This window comes from Saimiri boliviensis, chromosome 7 (genome assembly GCF_048565385.1).
Source record: "Saimiri boliviensis isolate mSaiBol1 chromosome 7, mSaiBol1.pri, whole genome shotgun sequence".
Classification (NCBI taxonomy): domain Eukaryota; kingdom Metazoa; phylum Chordata; class Mammalia; order Primates; family Cebidae; genus Saimiri; species Saimiri boliviensis.
The window spans coordinates 20,975,136-20,993,831 of NC_133455.1; the positions used below are offsets into that span (position 1 = coordinate 20,975,136).

General features: G+C 47.8%; 1 protein-coding gene across 10 annotated transcripts in view; it reads left to right on the forward strand.

Moving 5' to 3' along the window:
• HECTD4 (HECT domain E3 ubiquitin protein ligase 4) overlaps positions 1-18,696 on the forward strand; it is a 238,568-nt gene that overhangs the window by 206,696 nt on the left and 13,176 nt on the right. For 7 of the 10 annotated variants that reach the window (XM_074402205.1, XM_074402207.1, XM_074402208.1 and 4 more), the window contains exons 58-66: positions 164-294; positions 588-793; positions 2,644-2,823; positions 6,724-8,030; positions 8,927-9,134; positions 12,760-12,983; positions 13,075-13,226; positions 15,337-15,443; positions 16,175-16,298. In XM_074402205.1, coding sequence (XP_074258306.1) covers positions 164-294; positions 588-793; positions 2,644-2,823; positions 6,724-8,030; positions 8,927-9,134; positions 12,760-12,983; positions 13,075-13,226; positions 15,337-15,443; positions 16,175-16,298 — 2,639 coding nt within the window. Of the gene's footprint in view, positions 1-163; positions 295-587; positions 794-2,643; positions 2,824-6,723; positions 8,031-8,926; positions 9,135-9,257; positions 9,363-12,759; positions 12,984-13,074; positions 13,227-15,336; positions 15,456-16,174; positions 16,299-18,696 lie in introns of those variants that run through there. The other 3 variants (XM_074402206.1, XM_074402209.1, XM_074402210.1) reach the window with 3 other exon arrangements.

The following is an 18,696-nucleotide window of genomic DNA, read 5'->3' on the forward strand; positions in this document are numbered from 1 at the left end:
TCCTTTTCGTAGAAACTCTTCTGCTTTATCTCATCTGTAGCTTGCTTCCTTCCAGAGGACTAGATAGTTGTTTGGCTGATTTCCTGGGCCTTGTGAGATGAGAAGATGAGATGCTGTCCCTGTGTTTAGTCCATGGCTTTCCTTATTCAGTGTCTCTTTGCAGACAGCACCAGAGCAGTTCCCCTCTGAAGAGTTCCCAATTTCCGAGTCCAAAGTCAACATGGACGTGAATTTTCCCGGGGCAGCTTTTGTTGTTGTGTCTTGTAAAGAAAGTCAATCTGGATTCCGCAAAGAGTAAGTTGTCTGTTCTTAAGAAGATGGTGATGGGGAGAGGAAAGCTAAATGAATTCTGGTTAAACTTCCCAAGGAAAACAATTCAAATCACTTTGATTCTTTAATACAAATGACTTACAGTTCTTTCCATATTTCTATGTTTGGGGAATTAGTCTATAAAGAATGACCTTCTAAAGTATGGTGGAAATGACTTGGGCCCAGTTCTCATCTAACGTCGCCTGGTGAGAAGCCAGTGCTGCCTGTCCCCGTGTGTGTGCCTGGACCCTGTATTAACACCCATCCCTCCTTCTCAGCTCCTCTTTATACAAGGCACCATGGGCACGGGTGCTCGTATATGGCCTTGGCCACAAAGTGAAGCGAAATGGCCAGCTGAACCTCATCGAGGCTGCCTGTTACCCACGGGACGCGTCCCCGGCCAACACTGGGCTTGCACCTCCCCCCACCGCCGACCAGTACCCCTCTGTGGTTCTTTCCACAGACAGAGTCCACATCAAATTAGGTGAGTCTCCAGGAGCTCATGGTGATGAGAACAGCTAGAGTCATTCTCTGCTTGGCTTCTTTTTGAAGCTACAATGAATTTTGTACTTTGCATGTTCAAATTCCTATTGATAAAGAATAGGACTTCTTGGGACTTCTAAAAGAAACTGCTGCTTCTTTTAGAGGCAGTAAATTAAAAGACTTGTCTTTCCTGCTTAGGGAAGGCCTAGCAGATCCTGTCCAGACTACAGTGATTTCCGTTCCTTTCACAAGTGTGTGCTGAGATATGCCTGTTTAGAATGATATAACCAGAGCAATCATATCTTTACAGCAGGCTCAGGCTGTGATAATACCAGTTGCCATTCCTTGAGTTCTCATTAACCCAATTCTCGACATGGTTTCCTGGGGCACTGGCCACTGTGAGCATCTGCTCCTCCTCTAACTGGGAGCTCAATTGCTCTCATCTCCTGGGCATTTTTTGAAGTCTCCAAGGTTTTAGAGTTAGATGAGGGCTCTGCCTCCGCATGCCTTGAAGCTGTCACTGCCTGTCCTCTGTATGCACCAAGGCCTGCTGGCTCTGTGTCTGAGTCAACACAGAAAGGAAAGGAAATCCTCATCACAGGCCTCCACTGCTCCTCCTCAGCATGCTTGACAGGAAAAGACTGACACATGTTTGACAGAGACAGAAAACGCGTGAACTTTTAGCCAAAGGGATGGGCCTGGGCTTCTTCACAGCCCCAGTCCTTGAGACACTGCATCTTAGGGAATGAAATGAAAAGACATTTCTTAAGTGATTTGATCACTGCTAAACAACTTTACGGTCTTTTTTTTTAGTTTGTTTTTCATAGTATTTTGCCTATACTAGCTGTTTTTCAAACTTTGCATTTAAAACAGAATCTCTGTCATTCCGCTATTATCACCATGTAAGCATTCACCCCAAAGTACACAAGCTAATGTGGTTTGCTCCTGACTTCTCCAAAGCCTCTGATGCCCTGGCTTCTGTTTGACTGATATTTATAGAGGGGTTTGGGGTACAGGGCTGGATGTGAGGGGGATCAAGCCTTGGGACCATCTTCCTTTCACTGTAGACAGTTTTGGTCACATGTAGTTCGCAGCAGTGACAAAAGGTGATAAAAGAGAATCGAATCCAAGGTGCCAGTAGTCTTAAGTCTTGGGGTCCCTTTGCTGGTCCACTGTATAAACATAATGGTCTTAGTGGGATTGCAGCCATACCAAAAGACTAATTATTTTTTTGCCAAGCTGGGAATATCCCAGTGAGACATCTTTTTTTTTTTTTTTTTTTTTGAGACGGAGTTTTTTGCTCTTGTCACCCAGGCTGGAGTGCAATGGCGTGATCTCGGCTCACCGCAACCTCCGCCTCCTGGGTTCAGGCAATTCTCCTGCCTCAGCCTCCTGAGTAGCTGGGATTACAGGCACGCGCCACCATGCCCAGCTAATTTTTTGTATTTTTAATAGAGACGGGGTTTCACCATGTTGACCAGGTTGGTCTCGATCTCTCGACCTTGTGATCCACCCGCCTCGGCCTCCCAAAGTGCTGGGATTACAGGCTTGAGCCACCGCACCCGGTGGCATCTTTTAAAGTATGACTTACTCTTCCCATTTTAGTTGGTATCTAACTGAATAACAAGTGTGTGTCCTCCTCTGTTCCCATCGTGCCCTTCGTCCCACCCTAGTCAGTGTACTCCGTGGAAGGATGGCCTCCATCTCCAGGAGTTACGTGTCCTCCTCCTGGAGCAGATGAGTGGGTAGGCTCTCCAGCCCTGTTTCTACCTGCGCACCCAGCAGGTCCTTTTGTATTATTTGGATCAGCTGCTGCCACTCACCTGCTTTCTTCCTGGGTGTTTCTTGCAGGGGTGTCCCCACCTCCTGGAGCAGTCCTGGTGTTACATTCCCTGCCCCTGGAGTTCCCACTGGCTATGGCCTTCGCAGAGCAGCTGCTTTCCTGGAAATCAGAGGACAGTGAAGGGAAGTCCGAAGATGAGCCTGACACCATCCCAACGTCTGTCCTCCTGCAGGTGGTGGAGCTACTAGGTGAGGCTGCCTTCCCTGGGGATTGGAATCTAGGGTCGGGGTTGAGCTGGCATGGTACCTGAGGAAGCTTGCCAGGTGGCATAGGGAGTGGCCACAGTAGCCCAGGCAGCTGTAGCCTCCTTCAGATTGCCGTTATTTGAAGTGGGCTTGGGGAATGGATCTTAAGGTACAGCCTATACTCCCAAATTCGTGATTTGGCAGGTATTTTCATTATTTTGAGGAGTGGCAACTAACCACAAAAATAAGATTAACTTTATCTGCTTTACTATAGGTCATTATTGTAACTTTAGGTGTGAAAGGGGGCTGTGGAAGTAAACAATGTTGCAAAATCAAAGGTTATAACTGCATAGTTCCTCAAAGGGTCAAAAAGGTTACAGAACTCATAGAACGATAAACATAAAAATTGTGCATTTTACCATGAGCAAATTTACCTCAACAAATTCTAAATAAATGTTAAACTTTAATCAATGATATGCTTGCTTAAGTGTTTAGGGATGTAGCATACTGATGTCCACAACTTACTTTGAAATAATAAAAAACTAAGATGGGTTTGTGGATGAATAGAGAGGTGGATAGATGTGTGGTGGAGTAAATATAGCAGCATGCTTACGGTGTAATCTAGGTGGCAAGCACACAGGTGTTTGCTGTATAATTTCATCACGTTTTCTATATTTTTGGATTTTTTCATAATGTTGCAGGGAAGAAAACATCGCACACTCAGATGCCTTCAGGGTTCAAACAGATCAGCTAAATGAGGGAAATAAAGAGGAAAGTTGGTGGCAGGGGGCAGGGGAGGAAGGACTTTAGTGAGCTGGAGGCACAGGGGCCACTTGCCCTGTCACCTGCTGTGCTATAGGAGAACATGGCCCTGCTCCTGCAGAACTGTAATTTCTTATTTCAAGAAAATCCAGGAATCCAAATGTTATGTAAATTTCCCAATTTTTAAGTGTTGGCAACCAAGTCAAATTCTTTAATACACCCTAGGAGGGCCGAGCACAGTGGCTTACACCTGTAATCCAGCACTTTGAGAAGCTGAGGCAAGATGATCGCTTGAGTTCAGGATATGCAGCAACATAGCCAGACCCCATCTCTGCAAAAAATAAAAAACACCCAGGGAGTGGATCAGGGGAACGTAAGCAGGGAACACTGTCTGGGAATGAGTTTCAGCTCATAGGCCACCATGTGCAATTTTGGTGAAGAATTCTCTCCACGGTCATCTTACATGAATGTTAAATGGTAGAGCACAGACAACCAGGGTGACATGAATAGTTCTGGTACCTGAGACCCATCACTGTGCCCCAGCAGAGAGGGGAGCATGGACATCTGTCCTCTGTGAAGGTTCTATGAGAGCCCATGTTCCGGGACAGTCACAAACTTGTTTCCAACCAGATTTCGCAGGCAGTGTCAGTCCTAAGAACAGGAAGCTTGGTCCCCTCGTTGGTAGGTGCTGGACTTAGTAAGTCAGCTTCAGCAGGCCCTTAGGATTCCCCTGGACAGTGATCTTTTATCCTGTACAAGAGCCATCTGCCTGTAGTGAACTGCAGGCTTTCTTGCAGTATGAGGGCTCAGCTGGCTCACTCGGATGCAGGCCTTAAATGTTCATGATCCCTAATCAGGTCTGACATACATGAGCTTTCTCTCTTTCCACTGAGATCCAGGTCACATGAATATGTAAATGTGAGATATGCATCTGGTACAAAGGAGACCTTAGCACAAATATGTGGTCCATCTTGTGGTTCTCGACAGTGTTTCCGAAACTTCAGTTATTATCATGCCACCATTATATGATTGTTGTCACATCCACAAATTGTGCCTATCAGCATTTATTTATTTACTTATTTTATTTTTTTGAAATGGAGTCTCGCTCTGTCACCCAGGCTGGAGTGCAGTAGCACGATCTCGATTCACTGCAACCTCCAACTCTGGGTTCAAGTGATTCTCCTGCCCTGACCTCCCAAGTTACTGGGATTACAGGCGTCTGCCACTACACTTGGCTAGTTTTTTTGTACTTTAGTAGAAACGGGGTTTCACCATGTTAACCAGGCTGGTCTCAATCTTCTGACCTCAGGTGACCCACCTGCCTTGGCCTCCCATAGTGCTGGGATTACAGGCATGATTGAGCCACTGCTCCCAGCCAGCATTTATTTAACAGTTTTTATTGCAATCAACACCACCTTTTTTAAAATTTAAATTTAGTTTTAAAGAAACCTTTACATTTTTGCTTCTCTGATACAAAATTAGTATCCCTTGGCATAATTAAAAGGTATCAATAAAAATAAATACAGGCCAGGCATCTCACGCCAGTAATCCCAGCACTTTGGGAGGCTGAGGTAGAAGGATGGCTTGAGCCCAGGAGTTCGAGACCAGCCAAGGCAACACAATGAGACCCTGTCTCAATCAACTTATCAATCCCTCTATCCATCCATTCATACATACATACATTCAAAGAAAATAATTGCTGTCACAAAAATCTAGCTGAATGCTGTTCTCTGTCAAAGGCACTGGGACTCTGGCCCACTCTCTGTTAAGAATATGCCAGCTTTGGCTGTGTCCCCACCCAAAAGAAAAAAAAAGAATATGCCAGCTGGCGGGGTACAGTGCTGCACACCTGTAATCCCAGCACTCTGAGAGGCCAAGGCGGGTGGATCACCTGAGGTCAGGAGTTCAAGGCCACCCTGACCAACATGGAGAAATCCCATCTCTACTAAAAATAGGAAATTAGTCAGGCGTGGTAGGTAGTACATGCCTGTAATCCCAGCCACTTGGGATGTTGAGGCAGGAGAATCGCTTGAACCTGGGAGGCAGAGGTTATGGTGAGCCAAGATTGTGTCATTGCACTCAAGCCTGGGCAACAAGAGTGAAACTCTGTCTCAAAAAAAAAAAAGAAAAAATATGCCAGCCTTGGCCAGGTGCAGTGGCTGAGGCCTGTAATCCTAGCACTTTGGGAAGCTGAGGCATGTGGACCACTTAATGCCAAAAGTTCAAAACCAGCCTGGCCAACATGATGAAACCCCATCTCTGCTAAAATACAAAAATTAACTGGGTGTCGTGGCACACGCCTATAATCCAAGTTACTCTGGAGTCTGAAGCACGAGAATTACTTCAGGTTTAACTGGGAGGTAGAGGTTACACTGAGCCAAGATTGCCCCACCGCACTGCAGCCTGGGCGAGAGAGACAGACTCTGTCTCAAGAAACAAAAAAAAACAAAGCAACTTTAAAAATTATTAAAGAAAAAAATTTAATTAAAAAAACAAAAAGAATATGCCAGCCTCATGGCCAGGCACAGTGGGTCACACCTATAAAACCAGTACTTTGGGAGGCTGAGGTGGGGGGATCACTTGAGGCCAGGAGTTCTAGACCAGCCTGGGCAACATGGCAAAATCATGAAAACTGCCTCTACAAAAGAAAAATAATAATACAAAAATCAGCTGGGCATGGTCTCACACACCTGCAATCCCAGCTATTCAGGAGGCTGAGGCATCGCTTGAGCATAGGAGGTTGAGACTGCAGTAAGCTGTGATTGTGCCACTGCACTCCAGCCTGGGTGACAGAGCAAGATCCTGTTTCAAAAAAAAGAAAAAAGAATATGCCAGCCTCAAAGTAAGACTTTCTTATTGGCAAAAATCAGGACTAGAAGAGGAGTTTAAAAGGAATAATATTTCAGTGTGCTGTCACCTCTGGAGCCGACTTGCCAGCTCTGAATCCCAGCTCTCTGTCTGGTAGCTGTGTGACCTCCAGCAAGGCCTCCATCTTCAAGCCTCTGTTTCTCCATCTGTAAGAAGGAACCGAATTGCATAGTCACTGTTCACAGGGTTGTTATGAGGGTTGAATCCAGGCTCAGAATGGTGCCTGGGACGTGAGTGCTGCATAGTAATTGCTGTTATTTTCATTTGCCTTAGGAAACTTCCTGTGGACCACAGACATGGCAGCCTGCATGAAGGAGCTTGTTTTCCATCTCCTGGCAGAGCTCCTGCGCACGGTGCACACCCTGGAGCAGAGGCGGCACCCTGCTGGCCTGTCCTCTTCCATCGCTCTCCAGCTGAACCCCTGCCTGGCTATGCTGATGGCCTTGCAGTCAGAGCTCCACAAGCTATACGATGAGGAGACACAGAACTGGGTCTCGGGCAGTGCTTGTGGGGGCTCTGGAGGGGCGGTGGCTGGCGACCAGGGCAGATTCTCTACATATTTTCATGCACTTATGGAAGGGTGCCTGGCAGTGGCCGAAGTGACCCTGCCTACTAACATGAGTGTCACAGCCAGCGGAGTGACCTCAGCAACTGCCCCAAATCTCAGTGACTCATCCTCCTCCTCCTCGTCCTCCCCAGGACAGACCCCACAAAGTCCCAGCCTCCTCTCCAAGAGGAAGAAAGTTAAGATGAAGCGGGAAAAGGCCTCCTCGTCGGGCAAGCGCCAGTCCTCCCGCACGGTAGACTCAGACCCCACTGTGCTCAGCATCGGAGGCAGCAAGCCCGAGGACATGTTGTGGTTCCACCGTGCACTCACCCTGCTCATCATCCTCCGCCACCTCACCAGGAAGGACCCACAGGGGCTGGGCGTGACAAGTGATGCCATCGCTGATGCCTGCCAGGCCCTGGTGGGCCCCACTGCCCACAGCCGCTTGCTGGTGATCTCCGGGATCCCCACCCACTTGGATGAGGGTGTGGTCAGAGGTGCCATCCGCAAGGCCTGCAACGCCCATGGCGGGGTCTTCAAAGATGAGATCTACATCCCACTGCAGGAAGAAGACCCCAAGAAGCCGAAAGACAAGGCTGAGGGCGGGGACGGGAAAGCTGAGCCTGAGAAGACGCTGGCCTTCCCCAGCACAGACAGCATGGAGGTCAGCACATCCAGCAGCCTGACTCCCGCCATGAGCATCAGCGCCTCTGCCTCCACCAGCCAGGCCTCCATCTGCAGTTCCCAGGGGATCTCACAGACCATCAGTGACCTCTCTGTGGATCCGCTGCCCGCCGGCCTCGAGCTGCCCATCCCTCCAGGCCTGTTGGAGCCCCATGTGGTGTCCAGCCAGGAGAGCCTAGACATTTCCCTGTGCAGCACTGGCAGCCTGGGCAGCCTGGGCAGCCTGGGCGAGCCCCTGGACAATGCAGAGACGGCCTCGGTGTCAGACATGGGTTCCATGTACACAGTCACTTCCCTAGACAACCAGCCCCTTGTGGCGCGCCCCATCAAAGGCTTCGCAGTCGTGGAGGTAACAGCTCTCAGGCATGCACAACAGCTAAATCATGACCGATTTCAACCCCCCAAGCCTCTTTAAACCTTCCAAAGTTACTTCCTAGCAGATAATGGTGGAGCACTTGAAGGCTCCCTGGGGCAGCCCTTGGAATGAACCAGTGAGTCTGCTTAGGATGACATCTCTGAGAGTGATACCAAGTCCTATGTCACAAAATAAAGGAGGCAGAGGGCTTAGGGCCTGGCCTTCGATGGTGGGTGGGTGGATGCCATCAGTGCATTCTGACTCAGTCCCATCATATCTTCTTGAGTGGCCTTTGGTTCTTTTGGGTGCTGCCATTGGCAGAAGGGATGTTCACTGAGCACTGTGAGAATAGACTCCTGCCATTCTGAGTTTCAGATGACCTGAATGCTGGCAAGTCATACTTCCACTTCCCATATATTTCCTAGGCCTCGCCATTTAGAAATCCTGCCTCAGAGCCTTTCTGTACTTTTGTATAACAGTACGCATAGGGAGCTTGCATGCATTATTCTCCCAGCGGGTTCTGCAAGGAGGATTCAAGGATCAAGCAGTTGGTTTCTTTCCTAGAATCACTTCTTTGAATCCATCATCCTCCTTTGTGGGGACTTTCTCAGAGCCAGGCATGGATTTTTACTCTGTGGGAATCAGAGTAAAGCCACAGACCTGGCGGGGGGTTAGCAGCAGAGATTTCAGGTTGAGTCATTGCTAAAAGTCGCTGTTGTTGGCCTGTGGGAGAAAGTTCCCCAGGAGGTCCAGCTCACCCAAGTCGGGCAGCTCGCACATCTCTCCAGACCGATAGAGAGTTTCCAGGAAAAGGTGGGAGGGAGAAGTTCGATCATGCTGAATGACTGGTCATGCTACTCAAATCCTGACCCTGTTCTCTATTCACACAGATAAGATCCCGAGCCAAAGTTGAGAAAATTCGCGCAAGTTTATTTAACAATAATGATTTGATTGGTTTGTCAAGTTTGGATGGTGAAGATGAATTGATGGAAATGTCAACAGAAGAGATTCTAACCGTGTCTGTAGTAAATCAGAGTCTCTTTGATACTCAAGGGAGTCCAGGGTTAGAAGATTATTTCAATGATAAGTCAATTAAAGGTGGGTTCTGGATTTTTTTTTTTAATCTGTAGACTTTTTGTGGAGCAATTTTAGGCTAACAGAAAAAAAATTGTATTAAAATTCCTCCCCTCCCCGGTGTCCCCTATTTTTTTTTTTTTACAGTCCAGAGGTCTTTTATTTATTTTTTTTAATACCTATTATGCCATGAATTCATAAGGAATAGGTTCCAGCAGCTCAGACTCCTTCCCATTGGTTCTCACAAAGTGTGCTTCTCTGGGTGGAACAGGCTGGCACTTCAGTTGAACCCAGGTACCTTTCTCTTTGGCTTCTTTCTTTTTCTGATCGTTTTCCTTCACACGTGTTAGGAAGCTATCTCAGCTCTTAGAGTGCTTGATGTGCTCAATACGCACATTAATTCTCTTGGCAAAAATCTTGCCCTTAACTTGTTTGTTTACAACAACGCCAACAGCATGCTGGGTAACACTGTAGACTCTTCCAGTTTTGCCATGATAACATTTGTGGGGCATTCCTTTTTGAACAATACCCATTTCCTTGATGTCTACAATATTACCTTTCTTATAGATTTGCATATATGTGGCCAAAGGAACAACTCCATGTTTTCTAAAAGGCCTAGAGAACACATACAGAGAGTGCCTCTCCTCTTTCCCTTTGTGTTCGTCATTGTCGTGAATTACTGGAAGATGGCGGTTCCAGCCAAAAGGCCACTGTCCCCTATTTTTAACATCTTGCATTAAAGAGGATCTTGGCAGCTACTCCTGGGTTGCAGATTTTGAAAATGATTCGGAGAGTGTTGGGGAAATGGGATAAGAGACTCCATTGTTGGCCAGTGGGGCTTGATTGTATGCGCCTTTGTATGATGTGAAAAGGATGTTCCTACCCTCTCCCAGCTGTCAGGACACTGAAGGCCATGGGGGCAGCCCCTGCCTGCTGCATTCCAGCTGGAGAGGCTACCGGGGTGGCTTTGCACCACCTGCAACGGGCTTGAATGTAGGCTTGTATTCAAGTCATTTTTTTCCTTTTTGTGTAGCCAGGCTTCCCCTGGTTCAAGTGCAAGTGTATTTATCTGGTTCTGTCCTATGCAGCTAGAACATTGCTGGTAATTATTTGGTCATATGCTTAAGAACAGCTCATGCCTCTCCCTTGTAAAACTAACTCTTGGGGAAGAAACAGTTCCAGCCCTTTTCTCTCCAAACTCCCATTTGCCAGCTTTTGCCATTTTGGTGGCTCTTTTGTGGAGCAGACTCTGTTTCCTCACTAATTTTTTTAAATTCCTCTTTTCTTTCTGTTTTTATTCCTTTTTTTCTCTTTAAAATGTTTTTCTTTTATAAAAAAATTTTATTTATTGTTCATACAGAGAGGGTCTTCCTATGTTGCCCAGGCTGGTCTCAAACTCCTAGGCTCAAGCAATCCTCCAGCCTTGGCCTCCCAAAGTTCTGGGACCACAGGCATGAGCCACCACACCGGCCTTAATCTAATTATTTAATGGTTGAAATTTCATCATAGAGTTGGTATGTTGTTCTGTGTTTATGAAGTAGAAAAATTATTATTTTTTTTTGGCGGGGGGACAGAGTCTCTCTCTCTGTCGTCCAGGCTGGAGTGCAGTGGTGAGATCTCAGCTCATTGCAGCCTCCATCTCCCAGGTTCAAGCAATTATCCAGCATCAGCATCCCCAGTAGCTGGGATTACGGGTGCATGCTGCCATACCCAGCTAATTTTTGTATTTTTCTTAGAGGCGGGATTTCATCATGTTGGCCAGGCTGGTCTCAAACTCCTGACCTCAAGTGATCTGCCCACCTCGGGCTCCCAAAGTGCTGGGATTACAGGTATGAACCATTGCACTGAGCCCAAAAATGTAATATTGAATAGAGGTTTTGTTGTTTAAAATTATTACCCCTGGCTGAGTACAGTGGCTCATGCCTGTAATCCCAGCACTTTGGGAGGCCAAGGCAGAAGGATTGCTTGAGCCGAGGAATTTGAGACCAGCCTGGGCAACATAGTGAGACTTTGTCTCTACAAAAATTAAAATAAGCCAGGCATGGTAGCGTGTGCCTGTTGTCCCAGCTATTCAGGAGGCTAAGGTGGGAAGATCACCTGAGCCCAGGAGTCGGAGGCTGCGGTGAGCTGAGATCACGCCACTGCACTCCAACCTGGGTAACAGAGCAAGACCCTGTCTAAAAAAAAAAAAAAAATTACCCAATCATGAAATCTGGAAATGTTCCCTCAGAGATGGGATCAGGGTGAGGTAAATGAGGTCTTAGGTATGCAATTTAATGGGGCTCCAAAAACTCAGTCAGTAAGATAAATAATATTCTAGTTAAGTTTTTTTAAAATCATAATTAATGTAAAGTATTCATGATCAGCAGTGTTAAGATTTTAAATAAAGATAGGATCAGCATTTCTGATCTTTTCCTCTTCCTCAGGCTCCGAAATGGGTCAGCACAGCACTAAATACTTTGTTCATCATGGAGGGTTTTTTACATTTATTTTATTTTATTTTATTTATTTATTTTTTAGAGTCTTGCTCAGAGTCCAGTTTCGCAGGCTAGAGTGCAGTGGCACTATCTCAGCTGACTGCAGCCTCCACCTCCTGGGTTCAAGCAATTCTCCTACGTCAGCCTCCTGAGTAGCTGGGACTATAGTCGCATACCACCATGCTCGGCAAATTTTTGTATTTTTAGTAGAGAGGGGTTTTCACCATGTTGGCCAGGCTGGCCTTGAACTCCTGACCTCAAGTGAGCCACCTGCTTCAGCCTCTCAAAGTGCTGGGATTACAGGTCTGAGTTTCTGCATCTGGCCTCATGTGAGGGTTTTAAACTGTGTCAGCTGAGGGCTCAGCCCCTCCCTTCCATGCACCTGCCTGTCCCACCTTCAGCCCAGATGTGCTGGAGTTGCCACAGCTGGGCCTGGCCTCGACCAGACTCCCTAAGAGAGGGGCTGGCCAGAGGGAATGAGGGGCTTAGGCTGCCAGGAGAAGGAAGTGATTCCTGAGACCATGCAGATGGGTTCATGACTGGCCCTTAGAAAAGGCGAGAGCAGCTTCTAGAGTGCTTGTTTTGGAACAAAAAAATATTTTTTTCTGGTGCTCCTGGACAGTTTTCTTGTATCTCAGAAAACTCACCTGCTCGTCATACCAATTTTGAAGCACATTTCCTAAGAATACAATCACCTGTTTAACAAGTTATACTTCTCACTAAAAATACTTGCTGGCTATCTATTCTCTGGAACTATTCTAGGCTAAACTGCTATGATAAATAGCCCCAAGAGGACAATGGCTCAAGTCCAGTGGAAGTTAATTCCCTGCAGATGTAAGAGTTGGGGTGAGCACTGAAGTATACCCACCCTCAGGGAGGGGCCTGTCCTCCCTGAGCAGCCAGGTAGGAGCCAAGTGCAGAGGAGAGCAGCCTGGCCCCTGGGTAGCTTACATCCCACAGTGACCACGGTTGCAGGGCCGCCCCTAATGGCAAGAAAGGCTGGGCATGTGCTGGGGGTGTGCCCAGAGAGAGAGCCAGGCTTTGGTGGGCAGCTCGCCATTCCGCTAGTGTCCATCCACTGCCCCTTTCAGTGTTTGGAAACAGAATGCTCGCAGGGCTTGTCCCGTTCGACGTTCACAGCAGAATTGTTTTGCCCCCTCTCCGTCCAACAGGGGAGAAGCTGGTGCCGGGGGCCAGAGAGGTTCTGACGGAAATATTTAAGAGCTGTGCCCATTCAGAGCAGACGCTGAGCCTGACACCAGCGAAGCCCATCAGAGTCTCTGACATTTATCTTAGCAAAGAGCAGATCAACTCCCAGACCCCAGGCAACCTCCTCCACCTCTTCTTCACCAATGTCCGGCCTCCAAAAAAGGTGCTGGAGGATCAGCTTACCCAGGTAGCTGCCGGTCCCCACCGTGCCCAGGCCAGGCCTCAGGTGCTCCGCAAGGCGAACCTGAGAGCCTCCTCCCCACCTCTGTACTCCACAGATCCTGAGGAAGTATGGCGTGCCAAAGCCCAAGTTTGACAAGAGCAAGTACAGCAAGGCCGGAAAGGAGCAGCACCCTGTGAAGGTGGTGAGCACCAAGCGGCCCATCACCAAACCGCCCGCCAAGGACAAGGCTGTGCTCAACAGCGTCAGGTATGTGCCCCAAGGAGGCCAGGCAGCCTGGCCGTGGGCAGATGTGGAGGCAGCCTCCAAGCAGGAGCCTGGGGAACGGCAGCTCCTCTGGAGGACCTGGTTTCGGGCTTTCTTTGTCATGCTTTGTCACCCAGGCTGGAGTGCAGCAGCCTGATCATAGCTCACTGCAGCTTTAACCTCCCAGGCTCAAGCAGTCCTCCCCACTCAGCCTCCTGAGTAGCTGGGACTACAGGCACATGACACCCCACCTGGCTAATTTTGAAAAATTTTCGCCAGGCACAGTGGCTCAAGCTTGTAATCCCAGCACTTTGGGAGGCCGAGGCAGGCGGATCACGAGGTCGAGAGATCGAGACCATCCTGGTCAACCTGGTGAAACCCCGTCTCTACTAAAAATACAAAAAACTAGCTGGGCATGGTGGCACGTGCCTGTAATCCCAGCTACTCAGGAGGCTGAGGCAGGTGAATTGCCTGAACCCAGGAGGCGGAGGTTGCGGTGAGCCGAGATCGCGCCATTGCACTCCAGCCTGGGTAACAAGAGCGAAACTCCGTCTCAAAAAAAAAAAAAAAAAAAAAAAAAATTGCCGACGGTGGTGGTGTGCACCTGTGGTCCCAACTACTCAAGAAGCTGAAGTAGGAGGATGGCTTGAGCCCCAGAGGTCAAGGCTGCAATGAGTCATGATCATACTGCTACTCTCCAGCCCAGCCTGGGTGACAGAACAAGACCCTGCCTCAAAAAAAAAAAAAATGCATAGTGCTTATTAGGAAAAAGTAAATTGCCCCATGCATAACAACTACTTCTAAGTACATGACCTTTGATTTATGCCTATGTATTATTTTCTTAAGTTTTGAATGACTAAAATGGTAGAAAATTTGAAAACATACACAAGTGAAAAGCCACTCGACCATTCTTAAGCCTTGAAGTTCCCTCCCTGAGCCTGCAAGATTGCTTCTACAGCCTTTCAGAAGAACGGTTTCTGTAAATACGCAAGCAATTCTACTCATATGCCCAGTGCTGGGTACCATACACCATGTCCGCACCTTGCCATTTTTATTTAATACGAATTTTGGTGATCATTTCAGACTAGTACAAAAAGAATTCCCCATTCCTTTAAAAAAAAAAAATAGCTACATAACATTCCACATGTGGATATGCATATAAATTTAATAGAATATTTTTTTTTTTTTTTTTTTTTTTGAGACGGAGTTTCTTTCTTGTTACCCAGGCTGGAGTGCAATGGTGCAATCTCGGCTCATCGCAACCTCCACCTCCCGGGTTCAGGCAATTCTCCCGCCTCAGCCTCCTGAGTAGCTGGGATTACAGGCACGCGCCACCATGCTCAGCTAATCTTTTTGTATTTTTAGTAGAGACGGGGTTTCACTATGTTGACCAGGATGGTCTCAATCTCTTGACCTCATGATCCACCCGCCTCGGCCTCCCAAAGTGCTGGGATTACAGGCGTGAACCACCGCGCCCGGCCTAATAGAATATTCTTTAGAAAATGGCTCAGGCCATTTTCTATGACTCTCAAGTACTCAGAGTTGAAACCTTGATAGCAAAGTATTACCCAGTAAGAGTCTCTAGAGGAATTGTTTAACCAGAAAAACAAAGTATTTTAAAAATTAATTCATTAGTTAGAAATGGCGTTCTTCACTCAGCACTGTCCTGTAGTACTTTCTGCGTTGGTGGAAATCAGTGCTGTGTCTTATGTCTGTGCTGTTGGGTACAGCAGCCCCTAGCCACAACTGGCTATGGAGCATTTGCATTGTGGCAAGGGTGAACAGGAATTGAATTTCTGATTATATTTCATTTTAATTAACTTAAACTTAGGTAGCTACATCTGGCTAGTGACTACCTTATTGAACAATGTAGCTCTAAAATATGTAGAGTGTTTGAAAAGAGTCTCTACAAGATTTGTCACAATTTAAGGCAGTAATTTGTCCTTATAATTTGCCTAGTAAATTTTTCTCACTCAGAACAAAGGTGGTCTTGAACCCAGCCCTGTCTAAGCCCTAAGTTGGAGGAGGAGGCAGGAATGAATGCCTGTTCTAGACTGTGTATTTCCTATTGGGAGGAGGTACGTTAGTCTAATTCCAGTGCTTTGGTCTACAGCAGGACTGCCTTAAGTGAGAAGAAGCCAACTGTGAAGCCAAAGTCACCAGAAAAGAGCAAACCAGATGAAAAGGACCCAGAAAAGTCACCTACCAAAAAACAAGAAGGTGAATGAGCAGGTGGGGCCTGGAGCAGGCGGGGACCTGCTTCCACCCTGGAGACTGGGCAGCCTCCCAGGAGCAGGCCTCTGCTTTTCGCAACTGGCTGATCTCCCACTGGGGTGGCCCCTGCTCTGGGCTATGGGTTCCCTGGGGTATCAGGCAGGGCAGCATTTCCAGAGATGCTGGGAAATATTCCTGGCTAGGCATCACCCCTGGATGCCATCTTTGACGATCATGAACTTGAGGAGGTAAAATAGCAGTTCCAGAAACACTATACACCAAGGGTGAGGAATAGATGATTGTGACTGAAAAGTGAAGATTGGGAAATCTGCGTGGACACTTTCTTCTAGAAGGCACTGGCCTGAGCTAGTGGCCCGTGCTGGGGCAGTAGAATATAAGCCTCCAGAAAGACCAGGCAGCATTAGAGAAAGCTATTCTGTTGTCTGGAAAATTGCTTTGTCAGTCGGGGATGTTTCTGAGATTCATAGAAAGAGGGGACGTAGGGAAACCACAGCCAGTTGAGGGGGTACGGTTGGGGGCCTCGGCACATGAGGGCTTATGAGTATTCTGTTCACAGTGGGTTGCAATGGCAAATGACAGTCTCCAGAGTTACGGGAGGGAGAGGGGAATTAGGTGGTTTTGGGCCATGAGGGAGAGACTGTGGTGAGAGCACACGCATTGGAGGCGCGACGTGAACAGGTCCTGCCAGATTCCTCACACTGAACCCTTTCCACCAGTCCCTGAGGAGAAATACCTGACGCTGGAAGGATTTCACAAATTTGTTATTGACCGAGCCAAGCAAGACATCCGCAGCGTCTGGAGGGCGATCTTGTCCTGCGGTTATGATCTTCATTTTGAGAGGTAAGAGGGTTACCCTCAACCCACTTGTCACCTTGCACAGAAGTTGTTTTAGCCAAAAGCATAATTTCTGGGGAACTGGTCCATCTCCCCTGTTGATAATGCTTTCTGAGTTATTAATTTCTTTCTTAGTTTTTTCCTAAGTGCTAAATGGGTTTTCTAAACCATTTTTAAACAAACCTGTTCTTTTTCTCCACATGCCTGACTTGGGGACTGTGCTGGTCAGCTCAGGCTGCCATGACAGGACACTACACACTGGGTGGCTTCAACAACAGAAACATGTTCTCTCTCAGTTCTGGAGGCTGGAAGGCCCAGATCAAGGTGTCAGCAGTGCTGGTTTCTCCTGGGGCTGCTCTCCTTGGCTCCCGGACTGCCACCTTCTCAAGGTCCCTTCATGGGGTCTTCCCACAGTACCTATCTGTGTCCTACTCTCCTTCTTACAAAGACACCAGTCCTGTCTGATTAGGGGCCCATGCTAATGACCTCTTTAACCTTAATCACCTCTTTAAAGGCCCCATCTCCAAATACAGTCACACTGGGGATTAGGGCTTCAACATATGTATCTGCTGGGACACTGGGAGGACACAGTTCAGTCCCATAACAGATAGTTTCTTACCCCAAAGAACCTTGTTCTCAAAGTCACACTTTGCCTCGAGTCTCCATTGCCCTCCCTCCTTCCCAGGCAGGGGCACAGCTAGGCCACAGCTCACTGGGACTCCAGGGCTAGATATGGTTTCCCCTTTCTAGCTGTAAGTGAATCCCACGCAGTCCAGAAATCACCCTGCCCTGCCTTCCCTCTGACTTGCGAGCATGCACGCACACACATATACCCCTACCCTACTCAGCCTTGTCCACAGGAAGTACACCTGGCATCAATCAATGAAAATGGCTACCAGGCCAGATGCGGTGGCTCACACCTGTGATCACAGCACTTTGGGAAGCTGAGGCAGGCAGATCATGAAGTCAGGAATTCGAGACCAGCCTGGACAGCATAGTGAAACCCCATCTCTAAAAAAAAAATACAGAAATCAGCTAGGCCCAGTGGTGTGCACCTGGAGTCCCAGGTACTCAGGAGGCTGAGGCAGGAGCTTGAACCTGGGAAGTGGAAGTTGCAGTGAGCCGAGGTCACACCACTGCACTCCAGCCTGGGTGACAAAGCGAGACTCCATCTCGAAAAAAAGAAAAAAGAAAGTGGATACCAAGCTCAGGTACAGTGGCTCATGCCTGTAAACCAGTACTTTGGGAGGCCAAGGCAGGTGTATCACCTGAGGTCAGTTCAAGACCAACCTGACCAACACAGCAAAACCCCATCTCTACTAAAAATATAAAAATTAGCCAAGTGTGGTGACGAATGCCTGTAATCCCAGCTACTCAGGAGGCTGAGGCAGGAGAATTGCTTGAACTCGGGAGGTGGAAGTTGCAGTGAGCCAAGCCAAGACTGCGCCATTGCACTCCAGCCTGGGCAACAAGAGTGAAACTTCCTCTGGAAAAAAAAAAAAAAAAAGACCAGGTGAAGTGGCTCACACCTATAATCCCAGCATTTTGGGAGGCCGAGGCGGGCAGATAACCTGAGGTTGGGAGTTTGAGACCACCCTGACCAACATGGAGAAGTCCCATCTCTACTAAAAATACAAAATTTAGCCGGGTGTGGTGGCACATGCCTGTAATCCCAGCCACTTAGGAGGCTGAGGCAGGAGAATCACTTGAACCCAGGAGGTGGAGGTTGTGACGGGCCAAGGTGGCACCGCTGCACTCCAGCCTGGCTAACAGAGCAAGACTCCATCTCAAAAAAGAAAAAAGAAAAGAAAATGGCTACCAAAACATACTCTTAAAAAATCCATTTTCAGAATTGAGAAATGCTCTTCTGCTTGGTGCCAGCATTTTATACCGTCGTTGAAGGCTCAGGGTCAGTCCATGAATGGATCTTGCACTATGGTGGCAGGGACAAGTTTTCTGAATTTGTTTTAGAAGTCAGGAACTGGGCCGGGCGCGGTGGCTCAAGCCTGTAATCCCAGCACTTTGGGAGGCCGAGGCGGGTGGATCACGAGGTTGAGAGATCGAGACCATCCTGGTCAACATGGTGAAATCCCGTCTCTACTAAAAATACAAAAAATCAGCTGGGCATGGTGGTGCGTGCCTGTAATCCCAGCTACTCAGGAGGCTGAGGCAGGAGAATTGCCTGAACCCAGGAGGCGGAGGTTGCGGTGAGCCGAGATCGTGCCATTGCACTCCAGCCTGGGTAACAAGAGCAAAAACTCTGTCTCAAAAAAAAAAAAAAAAAATCAGGAACTGGGATGACTTTGGGGTTTTGTTGAAAAGTAGAAGCTGCATTCTAAGTGGAAGGGGGACAAATTGGGCTGCAAATTGATTCTGAAGTGATACATTTGTAATCTCTAGAAGG